At 41.0% G+C, this 26855-nt stretch overlaps 1 protein-coding gene across 3 annotated transcripts in view; it reads left to right on the top strand.

The window, feature by feature from the left end:
• Positions 1-26855, top strand: part of CACNB4 (calcium voltage-gated channel auxiliary subunit beta 4) — a gene marked incomplete at its 5' end in the record, with an annotated part of 265940 nt that overhangs the window by 210902 nt on the left and 28183 nt on the right. For 2 of the 3 annotated variants that reach the window (XM_082840748.1, XM_082840749.1), the window contains 7 exons: positions 2171-2290; positions 4390-4512; positions 11319-11449; positions 19507-19583; positions 21095-21114; positions 21338-21418; positions 22773-22831. In XM_082840748.1, coding sequence (XP_082696874.1) covers positions 2171-2290; positions 4390-4512; positions 11319-11449; positions 19507-19583; positions 21095-21114; positions 21338-21418; positions 22773-22831 — 611 coding nt within the window. Of the gene's footprint in view, positions 1-2170; positions 2291-4389; positions 4513-11318; positions 11450-19506; positions 19584-21094; positions 21115-21337; positions 21419-22772; positions 22832-26855 lie in introns of those variants that run through there. The other variant, XM_082840750.1, reaches the window with a different exon arrangement.

The following is a 26855-nucleotide window of genomic DNA, read 5'->3' as shown; positions in this document are numbered from 1 at the left end:
ACGCAGGCCTCTCACTGTCGTGGCCTCTCCCGTTGCGGAGCACAGGCTCTGGACGTGCAGGCTCAGCGGCCATGGCTCACGGGCCTAGCTGCTCCGTGGCATGTGGGATCTTCCCAGACTGGGGCATGAACCCGTGTCCCCTGCATCGGCAGGTGGACTCTCAACCACTGCACCACCAGGGAAGCCCAGGGTAGCTCTTTTTTAAGCAATGTATGCATCTATAAAATAGTCACCCTGTACTTATTTATTTTGTAGGTCCAGATTTTTCCCCAGTAGATTTGCACAGATGAGTTTGGTTATAATTTGGTTAGCAAATACATTTCCTCTGTAAAGGGCACTTTCAAAAGCACTGCATAAAGTGCATGGATTTGGACACACTGCAGTTATGAAACGTATAGTACAATCATTTTGCAATATATAAATGTATCAAATCAACACATTGTACACCTTAAACTTGCACAGTGTTATATGTCAATTATATCTCAGTAAAGCTGGGGAAAAAAACTTATCGTGTTTTCTATGCAGCAAATACAATAAAAAAGGATACTGTACAGTTCAAGATGGGCAACTTACTTGCATATGTAAGTAAGCTGAAAAATGATTAGAATCTCTTAACTCTTTTTTTTTTAAATCAAGGTAGAAATACCAGCACTAGGAAATAGAAATGAGAATGGCTATTTATTGTGTGCCTACTATGTGCCAGGTCCTAGAGTAAATATTTTTTCAAGTCCAGCTCAATGTAGGGTTTGAAACTGCTGGCTCTACGGTTGGATTACCCGTGTTTGAATCCCAGCTTACCCACTGCTCTAAGGATTCAGTGAGATAAGGTGTGCAAAGCATCTAGCCCCATGCTGGTGTGACAGCCAGGGCTCAATAATCAGGGATTCATTATATCCTATTCCATTTAATTCTGTGAAGTAAACCACATCCCCATTTTACAGAAGAGGAGACTGAGTCTTAGAGTGGTCTAGGAACTTGTATAAAGTCTTCAAAAGTGGGTTGCAGAGTTAGAATTTAGAACCAGGGTTCTACTGGGCATTCTGATAAAACTCTAACCAGGAATTATTGTTCTAGGCTGCCAGGAAAATCTGTGCTGGGATTTTTTTTATGATGGGAAAGACTACCCCAGCTAAAATGACACCCTGGTAGGCATGGTAGACAAAGCTACCCATACAGGCAGCAAATTCACAAATAATGTATAAACAAACAAACCCTAACATTTCTAAGTTTAGAAGAAACTTTCCAAGTGCCCGTTTCAGCAGTCAGCCATTCTTAGAGTTATTTTTTTGCAGTGGGTAGCAAATTCTCAGCTATATGGATAAGCATACGCCTTTAGAATCTGTACCTGGTTTATGAAACATGCCAAATACACCAGTCTTATCAATACGTCTGCTGTGGAAATATCATCTACACAAATATCAACTTCTAATGCCAGCTTAAGGAAATTGTAAGGGTGATGTTCTTTTAGCAAGCAGAAAGCAAGCTTCTGGGGTGTTTGTTTTTGTTTTTAACTTTTCAGCTGCTGTGGTTTTCATCTCTTCTTATGGCATGAGCACCAAGTGATGTCCACTGCCCGAAATTCCTTGGCCACATGAGTCAGGCTGGATTTCATTATTGTTCAAATAGTCCTTCTAGGAATGGGCTTCAGTTGAGGACATCCTTGTTCAATGGCGTTGACAATGGAACTGAAAATCATTTTACTAATTCAGGTTTCTGATTTGCTGTGTTGAAATCTTAAATTGATTATCTGTAAGCTAAGATATGGGTAGGAGTTACTCTTGTAATAGGCTAAATCTCTTACTCCTTTAAAAATCTGTATATAAAACAGAGAATGGAATGGAATTTCAGTTCCGCAAGTTGATATGGGCTTAATATAAAGATAGCACAAAACAAGAAGAATTGGGGCTGAACATCACATAATTTTCATTGCAGTTTACTTTCTAGCACTTAATTTAGTCAAAATATTTCCCTTCCTAACATTGCTACCTTCCGAATTACTCAGATGCTTAACTATATTCTGCCATCTAAATTTATGTCTGCAATAAGGCATAGAGCGTATTTATCAAATTCTATGCAAATGAGAAGAACCCACTCCAGGATGCTGTTAGATGTGATGATTTAAGAAGCTCCACATCACCTCATTCAAGCTACTCCGGGTTTTCCTTTCCAGGGTTCAGCGGATTCCTACACGAGCAGGCCGTCTGACTCCGATGTCTCTCTGGAAGAGGATCGGGAAGCAATTCGGCAAGAGAGAGAGCAGCAGGCGGCCATCCAGCTTGAGAGAGCAAAGGTGACGTTCTTGCCCCTCTTGGGTTCCAAAGTGGCATGTTGCTCAGCAGGTATCAGCTGCTCTTCCCCTGCCTCAGATTTCTCTGGAGTAATCATTTTATGATCATTCTGATAAGGCACCAGATTGCAAGGCTCCATGATCTGTTCACCCCTGATAGTAACATTCTCAGGGAGCCATATCCCGAGACACGGACCCCTTCACCTACCTTTTGTGTTTGGTTTGCTGGTGAAAATTCTTGGTCATCTTCTAACTTAGCGATTGTGCCCCATATCCAGCTTGCCCCTCCCACTGTCGTTAGAGGGCCTCCCAAGGAACCAGCGTGCTTGCCCCGTTCTCCAAGACAGCAGCCTTCATTGCAGGCCACACGTGCATAACTGGTCAGTGGGTCTCCCTGTTGGTGTCTCTGTTCTTCCCTCTTGGTGTCAATCTCCCACCTCAAGTTCACCGTTCAGAGCTTTGAACAACGATTAGCATTCCAGCAAAGATGAGCAATGAAAGGCTTTGCCGCAGGAGACCTTCAGATATTCCACAGGGAGGGGCCCCCATAGGAATCCCTGCCCCATAGGAGGCAACAAAGAACAAATTGCATTTTTGAATGTTAGAACTGAGTCACTAGAGATCTCCCATGCTATGTCTTTCAGACTTTTTTTTTTTTTTTAAGCACAGACCCCTTTTGTCAAATGAAATTTTATGCACAGTAACAGATATAACATGTTCCTGGTCAGCCTCTCCTCCTTTGCCCTTCACGATAGACTCCTAAAGCATATTGATGTAGTCTTTCTAATTTTTAGGAGAAAAAAAAAAAGCTCAGATAAAGTGAACTCCTTCCGTTTTCTATTTTTATTTAATTAATTTATTTACTTACTTATTTACCTTTTTTATTTTTATTTTTTTGCGGTATGTGGACCTCTCACTGTTGTGGCCTCTCCCGTTGCGGAGCACAGGCTCCGGACGCGCAGGCCCAGCGGCCATGGCTCACGGGCCCAGCCGCTCCGCGGCATGTGGGATCTTCCCGGACAGGGGCACGAACCCGTGTCCCCTGCATCAGCAAGTGGACTCTCAACCACTGCGCCACCAGGGAAGCCCCTGTTTTCTATTTTTACAGTAAAATGTTTAAAAGAGCGGGAAGAGGAGGATGAGGCAGGTTCACAAGGTGTCTTCCTTTGCTTCCACACCCGTGCTACCTGTGCTGGTTGGCGGAAGGGGGTTGGAGCAGCACCTGGGAAAGGACATCAGTGAGACTCTAACTCGGATCCTGCCTCAGTGCTGTTGCTCCCAGGCATGGTCCCAGCACGAATAAATGAGCCCATAACAGAGCAGCCCGGGATTGCTGGAAACTGGTGTTCTTCCTTGTGGCTAAATTTTGTTTTAGGTTTCTCTCAGAGTCTATTTTGTGGCTATTGTGGTCACCCAAATGTCAGCAACGGCGCTGTTAGCTTAGGCTGGTGGCTTACTTAACCTCTGCCAAGCTGCACCAGCCCGAGAGCACTTTGCTGCGGAGGAATCTGTCTAAGAAAAGTTTCAGAAGCAGCTTTTGTTAGCTAGGGAGAAGGTGATGAGTGAGCAGCTCCGCCCTTCCTGTCTACTCGGACCGGGCTTTCTTTTCCCTGGCAGGACAAGGTATTCTATTGAGTGGGTTCCTGCAGGTTTTCAGGCCTAAGGCTATTTCAAAAATATTTATTTTAACCCTCCACCACCTTTTTATTTAAGACGCAGCACACATTTCCTGTATGCCAAGGTGGAGGCGTCTGTTACCATTTAAAATAATAAACATGAGTTTTATGACTAGAGGCCAAAACAGACTGCCCCTCCCGCCTTTCCATCCCTTCCCCCCAAATTTTAGGGCACGATTCTTTGGGATGTTGGAAAGTACGACAGGAGGGGGAACATGGTCGGGCTGATAGGACTGAATCCTCTTCAGAGCCCTTTCTGCAGATTTCTCACTGCTGCCTGGAAATGTGGAACCCAGTTGAGATCCCTCTTTGGAAAGTGATTTCCCTTACTGCCTGGTACTATCCATTATCTGGTTCTACATTTCATTGTGAAAAATCCTCTTCTGTCTTCCTCCCTCCATCCTTATTCCATGGTTCTGTTCCCAGTCCAAACCTGTAGCATTTGCTGTGAAGACGAATGTGAGCTACTGTGGTGCCTTGGATGAGGATGTGCCTGTTCCAAGCACGGCCATCTCCTTTGACGCCAAGGACTTTCTACACATTAAAGAGGTAAATGTAGGGCACTCTGTATCCCCTAACCTGCTACAAGGCCAAGGCCAGGAATCAGCTCTGAGCCAAACTAAATGGAGAGAAGCGCTGAGGAGCTGCCAATGTGTTACCTCATTTAATTGGCTAAGCCTTCCAAATCCATTCCTTCTCAGCGAGATTTGGAAGCCTGAGATCATTGCTTCCATTATCACACATTTAAAACATTGAATCACAATCATCAGAGGATCGATTTAGGATAGACCTGTGGTCCTCTGGTCACCTTTTAATCACCTACCATGATAGATCCATTGACATAGATCAATGGATCCAATTTAGGGAAACGTGAGTTTGGTGGCATGGCTCCTACCCAGAAGGGGCACCATTTACAAGGGATGTTGTAATTATAAACATCTGGATTATTGTCCCGTGGACCTTGACCGCCAAACCAACACTACAGAGTATAATAATTAAATTGTTAAAGTTAAGAGAAGGGCAGAGGACTTTGGGAAATAGAAACCTTGAGGGATTGAGCACTTGAGGCCTCGCATCTTGAAAGATGGAATAGTGACATCAAAAACTTTAATTTACTCAACCTGGGTGTATTGAAATCCTCCTTTATGTCAGACATCGTGCTGGGCATTTGGGGATCAGAGCTGAAGGTCCACTGGCCCCTCGGCCAGGGAGCTCAGAGTCTGGTGGGGGAGACAAACTAGTGCATAGTTTCTGCATGGGTTGAGAATTTCTGTTACAGTAAAATTGAATGGGTGTTGTGGGAGCCCAAAGAAAGAGCAGGAGGGACCATCCGGCTCAGGAAGAGGAGGGTGGGGGGCTGGAAAGCTCTTCAGAAGTGGTGAAGCCTGAATTCAGGCTGGGTTGAGGGGTGGCGGTTTCAGGTGGAAGGGACAGCCAGGGGCAATGAGCACAGCACCGCTGGAGGGCGGTAAGCGGGGAGTGGTACAGGGGATGGGCCACGTCAGAGAGGCAGGGGCCAGATGAGAAAGGACCTCATAGGCCATGGCAAGGAGGCTGGACTCGATCACCAGGCAGTGGGCTGGAGAGGAATTTTAAATAAAGGATGGATGTGACCAGCCTCGTATCTTAGCATGGTGACTCTGATGGTCGAGGGAGTATTGCAGAGGCTGGGGAGACATGGTAAGTCTAGACAGTGGCTGAAGCAGAGATGATAGAAAGAGGGAGCAGCTTGGAGAGAGAGTTAAGAGGCAAATAGACCAGATTGGAAGATTTCACATGGTGGTGGGGGTGGATAGTGGAGAAAGTGAGATGAAGAGAAATGAAGGATGGAGGGCAGTTTCTCTAGCTCACCTGAAAGGGCAGAGGGTGGTGTCAGCTAGCAAAATAAAGAAGGCCGAGAGGGGAGAAGATTAGTGACAGGGTTGACGTGATTATAAATTTGCTATTAGGTGCACTGTGTCTGGGGCACTGGGAACCTCCCATGGAGTTACTCAATGGGCCTTTCCCCACATAATGTGGAGGCCAGAGGAGAGGAATTGCAGTTTGCTCTTCCTAAGTGCTTTGAGTTGAAAAGGAGGACAGGTTTTAGCCAGGAGAAGGCAGCATAGAGTTGAGGGAGTGTTTTTACAAGTTTATTTGCTTTTTTTTGTTTTTTTAGGATGGGAAAGATTTTAATATGTTTTCCATGCTGAGATGTTGAACCCAGTGATATATATGGGAAGGAAAAGACCTAACTGATAGAATGAGGGGCTGGAGTAGAGGGAAGGAGATGGCATCCGGAATATTGGCACAAGAAGTAGGCCGAGTCAGGAGGAAAGTCTTGCCTTCCTTGAACCTGTTCTGCACAGGATTTTCCAGTGGGGCTGGAGGCATACATTGGAGGACATTCCTACTTGATAGTCTCCATTGGCTCTGCTGGAAAGGAGCCGTTAGAAATTGGATCTTAGAAAACAGAGAGTGGATATAATGGTGGATACATGTCATTACACATTTGTCAAAACCCATAGAAGGTACAACATGACTCTGGGTGAGAATGATGCGTCATTGTAGATTCATCATTGTAACAAATGTACCACTCTAGTGTGGGATGTTGATAGTGGGGGAAGTTATGCATGTGGGGAGGCAGGGGTATATGGGAACTCTCTGTACTTTTCCCACAATTCTGCTATGAACCTAGAACTGCTCTTAAAAATAAAGTTTACTAATTAAAAAACATTTTAAAAAAAGAAAAAGAGTGTAAGGATGGAACAATAAAGTGAAACCTGACCCTGAGGAGCCTGAGGAATGTGATCAACATAAACCTGTCACTTAGTGTCACTGAGACACCAGCATTTACCCTCTGGCCCAAAACAAGATGTGCACAGTTAATATATAACAATTTGAAAATCACTGTCTTTCAAAACTCTGTATTCTACAATAGCATTAATGACACCAAGACATATACATTTAAAATTTTTTAACTATATGATAGCAAGTAGGTCAAACACTGGGATGTCTACAGATGTCTCACTGTCTTTGCATTGTGCCCATGTGAACTGGGTGAAATTCTACATTCGTTCCTTTGTTCCATTCAAGATATAGTTCTTGAGCATGTAGTGTGTGCTAATGTTGGCAGATATTGTCTGACAGATGTTGTCTGACAGATGTTGTCTGACAGCTGTAAACAAAGACAGAGTACCTTCCCACATGGACTTAAATTCTAGTGGGGAGACAGATAATGAAAAAATAAATCATTACAAATTGTGAATGCTTTGTGTAAAAAATGAACTGGATGCTGGGAATCTTAAAATATAGGGATGAGGAGGTTATATACTTTTAAATATAGGGGTGATCAGAGAAGCCTTTCTGAGTATGTGACCATTACGCAGGGTAGCCAGCCTTAAAAAAAAAAGAAGAAAGAAGAAACCTTCTAGGGAGAGGGAACAGCATGTGTAAAGGCCCTGTGGTAGGACAAAATAAGCTGGCACAATCAATCAACTGGAAGAAGGTCATATGCCTGGAACGCAGTGAGCCCGTAGCAGGAAACAGAGTTGTAGAAGTAAGCAGGGCACAGGTCAAGTAGGACCTTAAGGTGACGGCAAGACTTCATATTTTATTCTAAGTATAATAAGATGGCACTGAAGACTTTAAAAGCAGAGGAGTGGGATGAATTTATTATTTGAAAGCTATTCTGATTGTTGTAGAGACAGTGGATTGGAGTGGGGTAAGTACGGAATCAGGGAGACTGTTAGAACCATTTTAGATGAGAGATAATGGGACTGAGCTGGCCTGGTGTCAGTGAGATGGAAAGAAGTAGACACCTTTGACATATATTGTGGAAGTTCAATGATCTGTGCTGCTGATGGACCACATGTAGGAACTAAGATTGAGGGAGAAATCCAAGATGATCAAGGAAATCAAGCTTTATGAATTAAGAAACTAGGATGGAGTTGACCAGGGTGGAGTGAGGACAGATGGGAAGGGAGGTTAGGGAGTAGACATCTCAAAGGAGATATGAAGGAGGAAGTTAGATGTAAGAATTTGGAGCTCAGAGGATGGGGTTGGGCCAAAGAAATAAGTTTGGATCATTAGTTTATCCCGGTGGCATTTAAAGCTGAGGTAATGACAGAAGTCACCTAAAGAGATAGGAGAGGGAGGAGAGAAAACAGCCCTGGATCAAACTCAAAGGAATTCCGTCCTGCAAAAGTGGGGTGCATGAAAAGATTCAACAATTAAGGAAAAGGAGAAACATGAGATTTGGGAGGAAAATCAGGACAGAGCAAGGCATGGACATCAAGAGAGAAGAGCGTATCCAAAAGGAGGCAGCAACCAGCTGTGGCCAGTGTTGCGACATGTCACCTAAGACGAGGAGAAAGGAATGGATGTCGGGTTGGCAAAGTGGTCAGTAGCAACGAAGTCACTGGGACCATTGTCTGGAGTTGTGGAGACAGAGAGACAGAAGCTGGATGGAGTGTAATGAGGAGAGAAGGGGAGTTAGGAAGTATATTTAGCAAGCACAGACGGTGCTTTCAAGGGAGTTGACACTGACCGGGCAGTAGACTGAAGAGCGTATGAAGTCCAAAGAGCTTTCCTTTCAAGATGGGAGCTATCAGAGCACCAGTACATGCTGCTATTAACCACCAGAGAGAGAGGGAGAGATTGATGGGAAAGGAGAGATAGGCAAAGGAGTCAAGTTTTTGGTAGTCAGGAAGCGTGGGATCCAGACCCCGAGAGGAGAGACAGACCTCTGATACGAAGGGGAACACTGATTCATTATAACATGCAGGAAAAAGATGAATGCAGGCACAGCTCAGAGCCTTGGTTATAAGAAGCTGAGGAAGCACTGAGTTGATGGCTTCTGCTTTCTCAATCGTGTATGTGGTGGGGATATCCATATTTGCCTCAAAGACAAGGACTCTTTACCTGAAACACGTACCCTGACATCTGAATGGTTACGTTGACTTTGTCTCACCATTCCCATCAAAAATGACCAAACCGTATTCATTAGCTGCTCATACCCATCGTTTCCAAGGAGAAGCAGCACTTTAAATGGTAAGAGAAGTTTTCACATATTCCATGCACACTACTCACACCCTTATCCCCACCTTGCTATGTTTTATTGCTTTCCTCCATTCCATCAATCTTCTCCATTTGTCCAGTGGGTTGCTTTTTTGAAGTATGTGCTCCTTCATCAGTGACTTTCTCTTGTCTGGCAGTTTGATGTATGGTACTGAGTTGGTAATCCTATGTGGATTTGAGCCACGTGTTTTCAGACCTTGAGGTCGCAGATAAGGAAACATCTTAGAAAGAGAAAGTGCTCATCGTTTTAGGGAAATGAGAAGAATTGGAACACTAAGGTGACCTTGCCAGAAAGCTGGCGTGTGCTCCCAGAATATCAACACAAAGGAACATATTTCTGTAATCGAGTTGTAGCCTTTCCTCTCATCCATCACCTAGAAGGCCATTTGGTATATGCTCTGTTATAAGTACTGCCTCAGTAACGAAAAGCTTCAATGCAGAGAAATGCTACAGCTCTCCTTATCACATATACCAAAGGACAGGCGATTTAATAAGCTTTTGAACATACAACGCAGCTTTCCCCAAATTGGCTCAAAGAACTTTCATTAAGTCAGATTCTCACTGTTTCTTAGAACTAAGGTAAAACATCTTGGGAAGTTGTGTTAACTACTTCAGAAACCCTTTAAGGTTATTTGGATACGACTTAGTAAGTTAGTGTTCCGGTGGGCTAACTTGATTTCCGGAAGTAACTTAAGCCCTAGGAAACTATGACTTATTGTGTGTTTTGTCCCTACCACAGTAAAATTTAAATTCCAAGTCTGTGCACCAAGCATTCTGAAAGGGTCGCGTTGCCTTTTGTTAATTCCAAAATAAACGGGCCTGGTATTTCAGGCCTGTTATCCTGAAATAAACGATGGAAAGATGGAAGAAACTGAGACCTAGATTGTTCAAGATTTTATATTAGGTCAACTCTTTTCTTCAGTGCAGGCTCAGACTGCATGCCATGCGGGCCTTGTGTAGGAGCTGTGTGCATAACAAAGGCCAAATCTCTAAATCATATCTTTTTGCTTTTGAGTGTGAAGCTGTTACTCCGAATTACTCAGTTACCTGGAATTTCATGCTGCGATGATTCAACAGAATCATCCATTCCTCCTTCACAGCGTGTCAATGTCATGTACATATAAATTCTACTGTTCTCTGAGCTAAGCACAATATACCATAGAGAGTTACATTTCGAAAAAACTAAATGGTTTCTGGATCAAAGAGAGAGAGTTACCTTGCCCAACACTGTTAAAGACACAAAACGAAGTTTTTGGAATTATCTCTGGAGGATGTAAACAGTAGGACTAATATCTGCTTTCTAGAAATCACCTAGCAGAAACCTTCCCTTGAGGCAGGTAGCTTGGATTAACTATGCCTCCTGCCCTAGGATTCAGCAAATCTATCATTACAAATGCAGTTTTGCTGGCCCATCACATAGGACCATGTTCACCCCATATTGGCTGAAGCCTTTGTGTGGGTTTGTTTCCCAAGTTTATGTGTCATGGAACTTGATTTAAATGGAAATTCTTTCATTCCTGTTGGGCTTCAGGCCATTTGGAGATTATTTCAAAAATTCCACTTATGGATAACATGCTTAGCCTTTGTAAGAGTAGGCTTGTTTTTCTTCAGGTAGTAAGATGGACCTTGATTTGCAAACCTCTATTTGGAAGATTATAATTTTTCCCCAGAGAGAGTAGAATACAGATAGTAGGGTGGAATTTTTACCTCAGAGCTTTTGACAAAAAAACAGACTATTCAGTGTATTTTGTCTTAGACTTGTCTATCCTGTCTTCCAGAGTTCCAATTACATGGGTGCCTATTTATCCATGTAAAATCTATTCCTTAAGAATTGGCTAGAGCTTCTTGACAAGGACCAAAGGAATCCAAATGTTAAGATCTGACTTTTGCCCAGGGGTTGGCAAACTGTGGCTCACAGGCTGAAACCAGCCTGCTGCCTTTCTTGGAAAGAAAAAATTTGTTGAAGCACAGCCGTGCTTACTTCTTTACGTATTGACTGTGGCTGCTTCCACACCATAAGAGCAGATTACAGTAGTTGCAGCAGAGACCATATGGCCTGCAAACCCTAAAGTGTTTACTCTCTGGGGCTTTAGATTAAAAGTTTGGTTTCTTCTATGGACTCCTCCACCCCAGATATATATAATATAGTATAATATACTATAAATAGTGTTTGTGTATGTAATAGAGTATAGTATAATATTATATAATATAGTGTTTCATTCTTTTGGTCCCCTGAGATTTATAAATGTGAAGATCAGTGAATTACTGTTGATAGCAGTTTTATTCCTGCATTCCAGAAATATAACAATGATTGGTGGATAGGAAGGCTGGTGAAAGAAGGCTGTGAGATTGGCTTCATCCCAAGTCCACTTAGATTGGAGAACATACGGATTCAGCAAGAACAAAAAAGAGGACGTTTTCACGGAGGGTAAGGCTCCTTCCTTTCTCTAAAGTTTTTTGGAGGAAGTAGGAAAATTAGGTGATATTTTCAAGTTTGCTTATTAGGTTAAACATGTATGCTTTCAAAGTAAAAGCTACTTCTCTATGTGCAAGGTGTTTCTGAAATTGACACAAAAGGGTTTCACATAGTTCACTCTCCCCATTGTGTGCTGAAGCCTGGACACCCCTGGAATCAACACGAATTCCACAGTGGAGACTGTTTTCTGTGGCTTCAGCAAACCCTCCTGGGAACCTAAGCTTTCCTCTGTGAGAGTCGTGTAGGGTATCCTTTCTCAGTACAGTAAGTGGGGGCCTGGCCTGACCTGGCATCATGGCTCTTCTTGGTTAACTTTCAGAGACTCTCTTTCAAGTGGGCACAGAATGCCATGGCACATGCAATACCATCCCGGGACTAGTAGCACTTTGTCCAGGGTTTTCTGTGGCTGCTGCCATCGCTTGGTACTTGGGGTAAGACTCTGTCCAGCTTCAGATGAATTAACCTCTAGTGAACTCATGAAGTAGCCACAAAGATCTCAAGAGTGCAGGTATTTAAAGGTCCCAGGGATACAAGCAAAACCTGAGAGGAGAAATCAGAATCATACTGAGCCTGCATATATTGCGAGCCTACATTGAAGTACTGATTTGGTATGTGTTACCATTTTTTGAAAGTCCTAAAATAGAATCAGTTCTTTCTCTTAACTCTCAACCTCCTTTTTCTATTATATCCTTTTCTGTTTCAAAAACTCCTCTGTTCTTCAGGGGCCCTTTTGCCTTTGTCATAATGGGAACCTCTTAAACAGTGATAGGAGATCACAAAAGTAGAGTGTTAGCCCACTTTTAATTATCATGCCTATAACATTATTAATGATTAATCCCTCTTATTACTTCTTCTCTAGACTTTTTGTCTCTCATGCTGCTCCATGTGGGAACACATTTTCCTGTCTCAGGACCTTTGTAATTGCTGTTTCCTTTTACTGGACGCTTTTCTTCACTTTTCCACTGGATCACTCCATCTGCTTCAGATCTTAGTTAAATATCACCTTTTCAATGACCCCTTTCCTGCCACCACATTTAAAGTTGAATCCACTTCTCTTCCCTTGCTTCCTATCTCTCTCCCGACTCAGTTTTCTCTGTTGCACTTATTACTGTCAGAAATACTATATATTTACCTATTCATCTGTTTGATACTGATATTTCCCGTAAAATTTGTCTGTATAAGGGAAGGAATTTTGCTTTTCCCCCCACTGTTGTATTCCTAGTTTCTAGGACAGTGAATACTCAATAGATATTTGAATGAAATAATAAATGAATTATTATCACCATTTCCAAAGTTATTCTACTATTATTATTATTATTCCATAAAATTATTTGACACTTCTGAACTAAAGGCTTACTTTGCCCACAGGCACAAGAGTAAAACCAAGAGCTCAAAGACATGATCTTCTTTTATCTTTATACCAACTGTGAAGTATAGTTTCTCCTTCTAGAGATGGGGAAACTCAGGCACAAAGATATGATATGGTGTGCCAAGGTCCCACGACTAGTAATAGGCAAAGCCGGGAGGAGAAATCAGATTGTCCTAACTCTAGGGACCATACTTAAGCACTGAAGGAAGGGACACTGGAGAAGTGGGAAGGTGGGCTCCTGAGGGCCCTGGTGGGCTCCAGGGAAGCTTCCCAAGCCACATGCAGGAACCAATACGAATGAGCTTCCATTCCATTCCATAATATTATTCATGACCAAATCCTTACTGCCAGTTCTTAATTCTGATCCCCACATAAGAAGTGCTTCTTCCACATCTTACTGCTTGTTTTGAGCTGTTTTTGACATCCAGCTAGTGTACTGGTGACCAGTGTTGGTTAAAAAGACAGTTCACATTCCTAGTGGTGATTCTTTTGCCTTATTTCTGCATTGAATAATTAGGAGACATACTTTAGCAAAACATTTCCAGGTCCTAGATAGTTTCCCACTTCTCTGAGAAAGGAGGTCAAAGAAAACATTTGGGCAGATCCTTGAAGTACTCTATAGCAGGACTTGGTGTGTTTTGAATTACTTAGTGGATTAAGGCCAAAGAAAGCTTTGTACTCTCAAGTTCTATTTCAAAGGAATCTGGGGAATGAGTCTTTTTTTTCTTTGAATTTTATTTTATGTATTTTTTTATACAGCAGGTTCTTATTAGTTATCTATTTTGTACATATTACTGTATATATGTCAATCCTAATCTCCCAGTTCATCCCACCACCACCCACCAACTTCCCCCCCTTGGTGTCCATGCATTTGTACTCTACATCTGTGTCTCTATTTCTGCCCTGCAAACCGGTTCATCTGTACGATTTTTCTATGTTCCACATATATGCATTAATATACAATATTTGTTTTTCTCTTTCTGACTTACTTCACTCTGTATGACAGTCTCTAGATCCATCCACGTCTCTACAAATGACCCAATTTTGTTCCTTTTTATGGCTGAGTAATATTGCATTGTATATATGTACCACATCTTCTATATCCATTTGTCTGTCAATAGGCATTTAGTTTGCTTCCATGACCTGGCTATTGTAAATAGTGCTGCAATGAACATTGGGGTGCATGTGTCTTTTTGAACTATGGTTTTCTCAGGGTATATGCCCAGTAGTGGGATTGCTGAGTCATGTGGTAATTCTATTTTTAGTTTTTAAGTAACCTCCATACTGTTCTCCATAGTGGCTGTATCAATTTACATTCCCAGCAACAGTGCAAGAGGGTTCCCTTTCCTCCACACCCTCTCCAGCATTTGTTGTTTGTAGATTTTCTGATGATCCCCATTCTAACTGGTGTGGGGTGATACCTCATTGTAGTTTTGATTTGCATTTCTCTAATAATTAGTGATGTTGAGCAGCTTTTCATGTGCTTCTTGGCCATCTGTATGTCTTCTTGGGAGAAATGTCTATTTAGGTCTTCTGCCCATTTTTGGATTGGGTTGTTTGTATTTTTAATATTGATCTGCATGAGCTGTTTATATATTTTGGAGATTAATCCTTTGTCCGTTGATTCGTTTGCAAATATTTTCTCTCATTCTGAGGGTTGTCTTTTTGTCATGTTTGTAGTTTCCTTTGCTTTGCAAAAGCTTTTAAGTTTCATTAGGTCCCATTTGTTTATTTTTGTTTTTATTTCCATTACTCTAGGAGGTGGGTCAAAAAAGATCTTGCTGTGATTTATGTCAAAGAGTGTTCTTCCTATGTTTTCCCCTAGGAGTTTTATAGTGTCTGGTCTTACATTTAGGTCTTTAATCCATTTTGAGTTTATTTTTGTGTATGGTGTTAGGGAGTGTTCTAATTTCATTCTTTTACATGTAGCTGTCCAGTTTTCCCAGCACCACTTATTGAAGAGGCTGTCTTTCTCCATTGTATACCCTTGCCTCCTTTGTCATAGATTAGTTGACCATAGGTGCATGGGTTTATCTCTGGGCTTTCTATCCTGTTCCATTGATCTATATTTCTGTTTTTGTACCAGTACCATACTGTCTTGATTACTGTAGCTTTGTGGTATAATCTGAAGTCAGGGAGTCTGATTCCTCCAGCTCTGTTTTTTTCCCTCAAGATTGCTTTGGCTATTTGGGGTCTTCTGTGTTTCCATACAAATTTTTAGATCGTTTGTTCTAGTTCTGTAAAAAATGCCATTGGTAATTTGATAGGGATTGCATTGAATCCATAGATTGCTTTGGGTAGTATAGTCATTTTCACAATATTGATTCTTCCAATCCAAGAGCATGGTATATCTCTCTATCTGTTTGTGTCATCTTTGATTTCTTTCATCAGTGTCTTACTGTTTTCTGAGTACAGGTCTTTTACCTCCGTAGGTAGGTTTATTCCTAGGTATTTTATTCTGTTTTTTGCAATGGTGAATGGGATTGTTTCCTTAATTTCTCTTTCTGATCTTTCATTCGTGTATAGGAATGCAAGAGATTTCTGTGCATTAATTTTGTATCCTGCAACTTTACCAGATGCATTGATTAGCTCTAGTAGTTTTCTGGTGGCATCTTTAGGATTCTCTATGTATAGTATCATGTCATCTGCAAACAGTGAAAGTTTTACTTCTTCTTTTCCAATTTGTATTTCTTTTTCTTCTCTGATTGCCGTGGCTAGGACTTCCAAAACTATGTTGAATAGTAGTGGTGAGAGTGGACATCCTTGTCTTGTTCCTGATCTTAGAGGAAATGCTTTCAGTTTTTCACCATTGAGAATGATGTTTGCTGTGGGTTTGTCATATATGGCCTTTATTATGTTGAGGTAGCTTCCTTCTATGCCTACTTTCTGGAGAGTTTATATCATAAATGGTGTTGAATTTTGTCAAAAGCTTTTTCTGCATCTATTGAGATGATCATATAGTTTTTTTCTTCAATTTGTTAATATGGTGTATCACATTGATTTGCATATATTGAAGAATCCTTGCATCCCTGGGATATATCCCACTTGATCATGGTGTATGATGCTTTTAATGTGTTGATGGATTCTGTGTGCTAGTATTTTGTTGAGGATTTTTGCATCTATGTTCATCAGTGATATTGGTCTGTAATTTACTTTTTTTGAGACACCTTTGTCTGGTTTTGGTATCAGGGTGATGGTGGCCTCATAGAATGAGTTTGGGAGTGTTCATTCCTCTGCAGTTTTTTGAAAGAGTTTGAGAAGGGTGGGTGTTAGCTGTTCTCTAAATGTTTGATAGAATTCACCTGTGAAGCCATCTGGTCCTGGACTTTTATTTGTTGGAAGATTTTTAATCACAGTTTCAATTTCATTACTTGTGATTGGTCTGTTCATATTTTCTATTTCTTCCCAGTTCAGTCTTGGAAGGTTATACCTTTCCAAGAATTTGTCCATTTCTTCCAGGTTGTCCATTTTATTGGCATAGAGTTGCTTGCAGTAGTCCCTTAGGATGCTTTGTGTTTCTGTGGTGTCCATTGTAACTTCTTCTTTTTCATTTCTAATTTTATTGATTTGAGTCCTCTCCCTCTTTTTCTTGATGACTTAGGCTAAAGGGTTATCAATTTTGTTTATCTTCTCAAAGAACCAGCTTTTAGTTTTATTGATCTTTGCTATTGTTTTCTTTGTATCTATTTCATTTATTTCTGCTCTGATCGTTATTTCTTTCCTTCTACTAACTTTGGGTTTTGTTTGTTCTTCTTTCTCTAGTTCCTTTAGGTGTAAGGTTAGATTGGTTTTTTGAGACTTTTCTTGTTTCTTGAGGGAGGCCTGTATTGCTATAAACGTCCCTCTTAGAACTGCTTTTGCTGCATCCGATAGGTTTTGGAACATCATGTTTTAGTTGTAATTTGTCTCTAGGTATTTTTTGATTTCCTCTTTGATTTCTTCAGTGATCTCTTGGTTATTTAGTAACATTTTGTTTAGCCTCCATGTGTTTTGTGTTTTTTATGTTTTTTTCCCTGTAATTTATTTCTAATCTCATAGTGTTGTGGTTGGAAAAGATGGTTGATATGATTTCAATTTTTTTTAGTTTACCGAGGCTTGATTTGTGACCCAAGAGTTGATCTATACTGGAGAATGTTCTGTGTGCACTTGAGAAGAAAGTGTAATCTGCTGTTTTTGGATGGAATGTCCTATAAATATCAAGTAAATCTATCTGGTCTATTGTGTCATTTAAAGCTTGTGTTTCCTTAGTAATAATCTGTTTGGATGATCTGTCCATTGTTGTAAGTGAGGTGTTAAAGTCCCCCACTATTACTGTGTTACTGTCAATTTCCTCTTTTATAGCTGTTAGCAGTTGCCTTATGTATTGAGGTGTTCCTATCTTGGGTGCATATATATTTATAATTGTTATATCTTCTTCTTGGATTGATCCCTTGATCATTATGTAGTGTCCTTCCTTGTCTCTTGTAACATTCTTTATTTTAAAGTCTATTTTATCTGATATGAGTATTGCTACTCCAGCTTTCTTTTGATTTCCATTTGCATGGAATATCTTTTTCCATTCCCTCACTTTCAGTCTGTATGTGTCCGTAGGTCTGAAGTGGGTCTCTTGTAGATGGCATCTATATGGGTCTTGTTTTTGTATCCATTCAGTGAGCCTGTGTCTTTTGGTTGGAGCATTTAATCCGTTCACGTTTAAGGCAATTATTGATATGTATGTTGCTATTACCATTTTCTTAATTGTTATGGATTTGGTTTTGTCAGTCCTTTTCTTCTCTTGTGTTTCCCACTTAGAGAAGTTCCTTTAGCATTTGTTGTAGAGCTGGTTTGGTGATGCTGAATTCTCTTAGCTTTTGCTTTTCTGTAAAGTTTTTGATTTCTCCATCGAATCTGAATGAGATCCTTGCCGGGTAGAGTAATCTTAGTTGTAGGTTCTTCCCTTTCATAACTTTAAATATATTGTGCCACTCCCTTTTGGCTTGTAGAGTTTCTGCTGAGCAATCAGCTGTTAACCTTGTTGGAGTTCCCTTGTATGTTATTTGTCGTTTTTCCCTTGTTCCTTTCAATAATTTTTCTTTGTCTTTAATTTTTGTCAGTTTGATTACTATGTGTCTTGGTGTGCTTCTCCTTGGGTTTATCCTGCCTGGCACTGTGTGCTTCCTGGACTTGGGTGGCTATTTCCTTTCCCATGTTAGGGAAGTTTTCGACTATAATCTCTTCAAATATTTTCTTGGGTCTTTTCTCTCTCTCTTCTGCTTCTGGGACCCCTATGATGCGAATTTTGTTGCATTTAATGTTGTCCCAGAGGTCTCTTTGGCTGTCTTCATTTTTTTTCATTCTTTTTTCCTTATTCTGTTCCACGGCAGTGAATTCCAGTATTCTGTCTTCCAGGTCAGTTATCTGTTCTTCTGCCTCAGTTATTCTGCTATTGATTCCTTCTAGTGTATTTTTCATTTCAGTTATTGTATTGTTCATTTCTGTTTGTTTGTTCTTTAATTCTTCTAGGTGGCTGTTCTTTAATTCTTCTAGGTCTTTGTTAAACATTTCTTGCATCTTCTCAATCTTTACCTCCATTCTTTTTCCGAGGTCCTGGGTCATCTTCACTATCATTATTCTGAATTCTTTTTCTGGAAGGTTGCCTATCTCCACTCCATTTAGTTGTTTTTCTGGGGTTTTATCTTGTTCCTTCATCTGGTACATAGTCCTCTGCCCTTTCATTTTGTCTGTCTTTCTGTGAATGTGGTTTTCGTTCCACAGGCTGCATAATTGTTCTTCTTGCTTCTGCTGTCTGCCCTCTGGTGGATGAGGCTGTCTAAGAGGCTTGTGCAAGCTTCCTGATGGGAGGGACTGGTGGTGGGTAGAGCTGGCTGTTGCTCGGGTGGGCAGATCTCAGTTAAACTTTAATCCCCTTGACTGATGATGGGTGGGGCTGGGTTCCCTCCTGTTGGTTGTTTGGCCTGAGGCGACCCAACACTGGAGCCTACTGGGCTCTTTGGTGAGGCTAATGGCAGACTCTGGGAGGGCTCACACCAAGGAGTACGTCCCAGAACTTCTGCTGCCAGTGTGCTTGTCCCCACGGTGAGCCACAGCCACCCCCCTCTGCAGGAGACCCTCCAACACTAGCAGGTAGATCTGGTTCAGACTCCTATGGGGTCACTGCTCCTTCCCCTGGGTCCTGATGTGCACACTACTTTGTGTGTGTCCTCCAAGAGTGGAGTCTCTGTTTCCCCCAGTCCTGTCGAAGTCCTGCAGTCAAATCCTGCTAACCTTCAAAGTCTGATTCTCTAGGAATTCCTCCTCCTGCTGCCGGACCCCCAGGTTGGGAAGCCTGATGTGGGGCTCAGAACCTTCACTCCAGTGGGTGGACTTCTGTGGTATAAGTGTTCTCCAGTTTGTGAGTCACCCATCCAGCAGTTATGGGATTTGATTTTATTGTGATTGCGCCCCTCCTACCATCTCATTGTGGCTTCTCCTTTGTCTTTGGATGTGGGGTATCTTTTTTGGTGAGTTCCAGTGTCTCCCTGTTGATGATTGTTCAGCAGTTAGTTGTGATTCCAGTGCTGTTGCAAGAGGGAGTGAGCGCACATCCTTCTACTCTGCTATCTTTGGGGAATGAGTCTTAAGTTCCTTTTCTGTATCTTAGGAAATCCAGTGGAAATTCTTCTTCAAGTCTTGGAGAAATGGTATCAGGGACATTTCGAGCAACCCCCACATCAACAGGTGAGGGTTTCAGTTAGACCTTTTTTTAATGGAATGTATTCCTTTCTTAATATTTGAAAGTACATGCAAGTATTTTTACTAATTTGGAAGCAATTTAAAGACTTGACTTAAAGATTTTTCTACTTAACTTTTCATTGCTCATTTGCTTTCTATGGTCATTTGATTTGATTTAAAGGGTACTTGTGGTACTAGAAATTCAGATCATGGTAATATAATTTTGTAAAATCTTATTTGCCCTCTATTTTATAAATCATTCAGAAGCAAGTTCATTATTCCACCCAGAAACCCAGCAGACTTTAAGATGGTGAGGGCCAACCAATTAAAAAGTTTTTACAAAGTTGTAAAGTCTGAAGAAAATGCTCTATTTAAGTCTCCATGTAAAACTTTAGGGTGTGTTGGTACAGCCTGGGCTGTGGAGGTGGAGAGGGTTGAAGCAGAGAATGAGGTTGAGCCCAGATGACCTCACTTCTGTTTGGACAGCAGATAACTGAGCCCTGGAATTAATGGTAATGAAGAGACAGTGGTGGCCCAATCAGGAGTTGTGTATTTAGAAACTGTGGAGGTATCCAAGCAGGAATTTTTCTTCCACCACGTTCCCTGACTCCTATAGGCTCATTTCATTCTGCCCAGAATTGATGCTGCATTAAGTCATCCAGGATTACCAATTGAGAATGACAGATCCAAGGTCTATCCTGGTCTATCCTAACTGCAGGAAACTGGATTGATTCTGGAACAGATCTGAGGATCTGGGTCCTTGTTCATGTGGATCCTGATTTCCATGGCTCTGAGCCAACCTCTGGGTCTCTGGGTTGTCCGCAAGTGGACTGGACCTGATTGGGTGGCCACAAAGCCACTTTAATCCGATATTGAGTATATTTTGCCTCATCCCCATTTGTTGGACATTTAGGTCACTGCAGCTTTTCACTATTACAAACAAGAAAGAACAGGAATAACTGATTATAAACTTACTTGAAATTAAGGGCAACATAGTAGGAAATATGTGTCAATATTCTCTAAAGTGAGCAGAAAGACTTAAGAACACAAAAAGAACCACAAAACTTTTTGATAATTCACCAAAATTACAAATCCAAAAATAACTAGTGAGTGGGGTAATGATCATTATTATCCAAATTGTTATTCTAAGTTTCTTTTTAGCAAATTTGATTTGTCCAAGTTGCTGTCAGCCACACTGCATGGTGTGTCCAGCACAGGAACAACCCATGGCCTGTGAGTGGCCCAGCCAATGTTATTATGAAATCCACCCTCCCCACCCCACATGAAATCAGGATATAAGCCCATTCTAACGGAGAGGAAGTTGTCTGTTTTTGCATTTGTCTTCAAAATTGGCCCGACCAGTATGAAACAGTAGAGTGGTGCTTTGCAGAGTGGGTGAATTGGAAAATGACGAAAATGACAGGGACAAATTGGTACATTCTTCCTTCTTTTAAAAGCATGTGCTAACAATGACAGAGATTGCATATTTTGATATGGCTCTCATTGTTGTCTTTTAGCAAAACAGAAGCAAAAAGTGGTAAGTTGTGTTTCCTTTTTAAATCTGCTGTGAAGGTTTCTATCCATACATGCCTGCAATGCTCCATTTCAGTGACCCAGATGGCTATAAAATAAGGGAGGAGTCTCCTTGGTGGGACCTGTGGTCATCATTTCTCATTTGACCTGAGGATTGTGAATGTTGTGGCTGTGGAGGAGGTGTGCTGACCCTCCCCTTATCACGTGTGTCCAATCATCTTTTTCAGACGGAGCACATCCCTCCCTACGATGTTGTGCCATCCATGCGTCCGGTGGTGTTAGTGGGGCCGTCACTGAAGGGTTATGAGGTACAAATACCAGTCTGTTACGCTTCAGTTCTTGATCAAGAACCTAGGTGACAGCCATTTGGAGCTTGCTTCTCAGGGTCTGCTTTCACACGGGTCCTAACAGAAGCCAGCCCTCAGCTCGTGAAGGCAGGAGGTGCAGCGTGGGGCTTACGTGGCCCTTCACTCTTTCTTCCCTGCCTGGCCCACTTCTTGCCTTTCATGTATTACAGTGTTCAGAAATAGCTCCTTCAAAATATTTATAATGGGAAGTTCTTGTCAAAAATTTGCTCTGCATTCAATTCAAAGAAAAGGATTTTTTCTGTCTCAACTGTTCCCATTGCTATTAGAAATAATAGAGCATGAACAGCGCAAGGGAACATATAGGCAATATGCCAGCAAACCTCACCTCAGAGCACCAACAGATCTCACCTTGCTGTGTGCTCAAGACAATGGCATATTCCACCAAACATTTCTCTGCTTCTTTACTTTAAAGACCATATTAAAGAAAAAAAAACACTCCACTAAAAGTATTAGTGAACTCCTTCAGAGATTAATTAAACAAAACCATGCAAAAAGGAAAAGAGTAAAGACTTAGTTCACTGCATTTCAGATGTTGCCATTTTGGCTTTATGCCAGCATGGATAAGAATCAGTGGGTAGGACATTAAAATCTGAAGGTGGGCAACCTCCAAGGCACCCTTCCCACTGAGTTAGCATAGTGGCTGGCACATAGTAGGCATTCAGTACACATTTGTTGAGTGAATTAATGAGTCTCTTTGAGGCAGATTTAAGAATCCCATCTCCTTCTCCCCCACCCTCCCTTTCCCCTTCTCCTTCCTCTCCTCCTCTCTCCCCTTCTCAATGGGGAACATCAGAGAAAGAGCAGGAGAGCGGGGTACAGAAATCCAGCCCTAGGCGTGGAGAATTTCCACCGACTTGCACAGACTAGCAGGAGGCAGAGCCCCAGGCTGGCCTGAGGAGCTCTAGCTGCTCCTCACTGAAGGCAGGCACCACTCAGGTGCGCCAAGGATAGGCTGCACCTGTGCACAGAGCTAGCCTATCGTGGACTCTCGGTGGCAGTTCCACCCCCTAAAAGGAGATGAGGGTTTGCCTTGGATCTAGTGAACACTGCTGGTTCATGCCTCAACACCCTGGAGGAGAACCAAGGGGGGAAGTTGAGTAAGTGCAACTGGTTAAGTATGACAGACTCTGTCCACGGTCACCTGCCCTGTCCCGCCTCCACCAGACAAGTGGCTGTGATCAGATCTTGGCTCCATCAGAATGCCTTCCCTTTCAGCTCTCTCACTTTTGACTTCTCTCTCTCTCTCTCTCTGCGTGTGTTTGCCTCATTCTTTTTTTTTTTCACCTCTGCAAAGGTCACAGACATGATGCAGAAAGCCCTCTTTGATTTCCTGAAGCACAGGTTTGATGGGAGGTGAGGCATACAGATGCTTTTGTATTCTTTATTTTCCTTTAACCAAACATGAATGATAAATTGATTTGTGGATCTATGTTTCTGGTGATTGCAGATGTTCTCTAATTAAAAGTTAACTCAATGTTCAGGGGAGAATACAATGAAAGTGTTCTGAAAATATGAAGTTATGACGTGTAGCATTGAATCCCTTAAAGAAAAAGGACCTTGAGAAGGAAAATTATCCATTTGTTTTATTTATATGTATGTGTTAGTCTTTATTTTCTCACTTGTTAGTGAACTCATACCAAGCTTATGTTTATAAAAAATAATGAAAATATAGAATATTTCTGACAAATATGGTGCCTCACTGGTCAAGATGGGTAGTATCATTTGGGAATTGTACGTGTGCATGCATGTATGCGTGTGTGTCATATGAAGGTATAAAGTACTGAATTTCCTTAAAAGAAGAGCGCAAGAAATGTTTTCATCATAAGTTTCCAAAAATGACTATTTTGTAGGGAATAGTACTTCTTTGGATGTTCAGTTCTGGGTTTGTTTTATTAGAAATTTCATCGCTATTTTATGGGTTTCTTTTGTATGTATCCTATCCCCCTATGACCCATTATCAACAGGGCTCAGTCTTTAACCATCAGAAAATTTTATCATTTAAGTTTTATGAAAAATATCTGGAAAGAGTTTCTGTATTTTGCAGAGAAACGGTAAAAAGTCCATACTGACTCAATACTAAGTACCAAGCTCTTTCACAATTCAGAATGCACTCCATGTAAAAATAACCACGTGCAAATACCTGAAGACTTATTAGAAATGAAGAAAACTTAGTGTGTGCTAAGTATGGTTAAATGCATCCAGCTTACCAAATATTTAAGTATTTGAAGACATTTTTTAAATATCCACAAATAGATTTTTTTAAATATAGTATTTTAAGAAAAAAGCAAACATGATAATGCTTTAAGTACAAATTGTATGCATTTGTCAAAAGAAAGACCTTCTGGATAATTGTGTTTGAAATATTTGTTAGTTTCTGGGACTATATACAAAGAAAATAAACTGAGATTTTAGTTCCAATCATTGAGATTTTAGTTCAAGAAAGCAGAATGCTTCAGTGCCATTATATGAATTGCTAAGTATCTTAGTACAGGCCAGGCTGCCTTAATAAGTAGAGCCCAAAATGTGTAATGAATCAAACACAATGGAAGCTTAGTGTTGCTCATTTAATAGTCTGAGGCAGGTGTTCCTCAGCTGGGAAGGTGGGTAGTGTGGAGGAGGGAAGGACTGGGCAAAATGTTTGTCCTGCCTGTCATTTGGGACCCTTGACCTGGGGTTGGTCTCTCCAATTAGCTGTAGAGAGAGGAGCAAGTTGGCCTGGAAGTGACTTCACATCATTCTCACATTTCATTGGCTAGAACTTAGTCATGTGGCCACACCTAATTGCAAAGGAGGCTGGGAATTACAGTCTAGCTGTGTGCCCAAGAGGAAGAGTAAATGGCTTTTGCTGAACAAATAATAGTCTGCCACATTTATCTAGTGGACACAAAGGGCTTAATAAGAAAGTCATGGATGTATCCTATTCTCTGTTTTTTTGTTTTTTTTTTTTTTTAAACAAATAGGCAGAGAATGAAGTAATTTCAGAGAAAACAAGTGAAAAGCACTGAGTACTAGACTCTTGGAGTTGGAAGGAAATGTAAAAGTCCTTTTAGGCTAATCTCTTATGTCCCCAAACCACAAGTAGATGGATAACCTTCTTCTGTTGGAAAACTTTTGACTACTGGGAAATTACTTCTTAAAAAAGCATTACAAAGAAACAGCTGAACTCTGACTCGTTAAATTAATAATATTGGTGTTGGTCCTTGCCTCTGATGACAGACGCCATCACCCTTACCCTCATGCAGCTCTCCCTGGGTTGGCCGCAGCTGACATGCCTGGCTCAGTCAATCACACTTCCTTCAGCTGTGCTTAGAGTCACATGGTTCTAACCTGCAGTGCCTTTATTAAAGGAAGTTCTGAGAAGTGCCTCATCCTGTGGCCCCATAATAGCCCTTGAGCTGAACAAATGCCATCCTATACGCAATCAGCTTCTGTTAGATTGTTTTGGTCCCCACTTAACATCCCTGTAAGCAGCAGTATAATTAAAGGTTTGAAAGGTAGGACCTATGGAAAAGAAGAAAGGAATTATTATAATTTAGCAAAGAGAAAGTGAATGACTTAATTACTGCCTTCAAGAATGAAGAATCTGAGGTTCTTCCTCAATCTTCAGACCCAAAAAGAGGAAATGCATTTAATTGTAAGAGCAGAGATTTACCAGCTAGAGTTACCTGATTCACCAAGCACTTGTACACACTATTGAAGTTGGTTTTAGTAGAAATAGAAATAAAATTTCAATGCCAAGTGTTCCATGGGATCTGATGGCACAGCAGAGGGTCTGGAGATATGAGGAAGAATACAGCAGCAGCAAAAGTAATAGCTGGAGAAAGAGACTCAGCCCTAGAGAGATCTGATGTATGGCAGAGTTGGAGAAAGCTAGATATTAAAAGTGGGAGTAGGAGAGTGGATTTGCTTTCAAATTAGAAGAGGCCAGTGTAGCAGAAAAATGATAATGAATTCGTTGGTTGAGTATATATAGAGAGACTTTGGTAAGGAAGAAGAAATGTGCAATGTGGATACACAATGACTCTGACATGTCTGCTGTGTGGGGAATATCCTTACATTCTGAGCCATGACAATCTGCTGTGTTATGTTTTACCAATTAATAAAAGGAGAGAAAACAACAAATAGTCTTTAATTGAAACCAGCCAAGAGAACAATTACACAGTGGGCTTTTGCACAGCAATACAACATAAACAATATGTTCTAGTGGAAACCTACACAGTGTTTTGTTGGCTATGAATGCAGTAGGTCAGACAAAATAGGATAAAGTCTTTTCTTTTTCAGAAAGAGCCTAAAAAGCAAAAAAAAAAAAAAAACAACAACAACAAAAAAAACACGGCTAAAAGGCTTGCTTCTTCAATACCGTTTTTCAGATCTTGGCTAAAAAATAATTCAACAACTTGGATTAAAATCCAACATTGACTATTACAGAATCATATGCTTATTTTTTTTATGATACCTTAGAAATTATTTGAATCAGTTTAAAGCTACTTACTTATTTTACAATTTTATTGTTATTGTAGGGCCTAACTACAATCTATGTAAGAAAAATGGAAAGCACAATACTAAATACTTCCTGAGGGAACCCCTGTACATGTGGATCTCCACACATAGTGACAATTCCTATGCACAGATCATAAACTAAGTGAGCCTAACGGGCTGCTACAGTGGCACCAGCCTGGCAGGGACACAGTGGATGCACAATGGCATGGAGCTTTTCTCTCTTCATTTAACACCACAAACATTCAACGGGGATCATCCTTTCAGATGAGGTTTGTTCAGCTTGTTGAATCTACCATTCATAGGCTGAACAGCAAGCAGTCAAACCAATTGCAATTTGTTGACCTATGCTAATCATTTCAAATCCCAACAAAGTTGTAACTTTAGGCTTTTTGACAACTGGATCAGATCAGCTCTATGGCAGTTATAGGACACTTTGTAACTGACATGATTATGGCCCCAAATCATAAATGAACATACAAATAGGATCTGAAGCTATTAGCCAAGGAATGCTTAAAAAAAAAAAGGTTTGAGAAATAATTTGAAGAAAGGAGGCTAAGAATATAATTTAGGGAGACTCAAAGAAGTAGTATTTATTTATAAAAGGAAATGGCAACAGCTGATGCTATCACAAAGCAGCCAAGACATGGAAGATTTGCAGTCAACAAATGGGAAAGAACAATACAGTGCCTTCTGTTTCATAACCAATATCATCCTCTTATTATCTCCTCCTCCTACTCTCTATTCAAATGCAGACTCATCAGTGGACACTCAAGCACTAGAGATAATTAATTGAAAACTTTAATGCCAAATATGATTTTTCAAATTAGCAGATTTTGATTGCAACATGTCTGACCTTATTCTCCCATCCTCAAAGTAT

The sequence above is a fragment of the Leucopleurus acutus genome (genome assembly GCF_964270905.1).
Source record: "Leucopleurus acutus genome assembly, chromosome: 6".
NCBI classification, from domain to species: Eukaryota; Metazoa; Chordata; class Mammalia; order Artiodactyla; family Delphinidae; genus Leucopleurus; species Leucopleurus acutus.
Note: the sequence above shows the minus strand (reverse complement) of the source record. Positions and strands in the feature narration are given on the sequence as shown.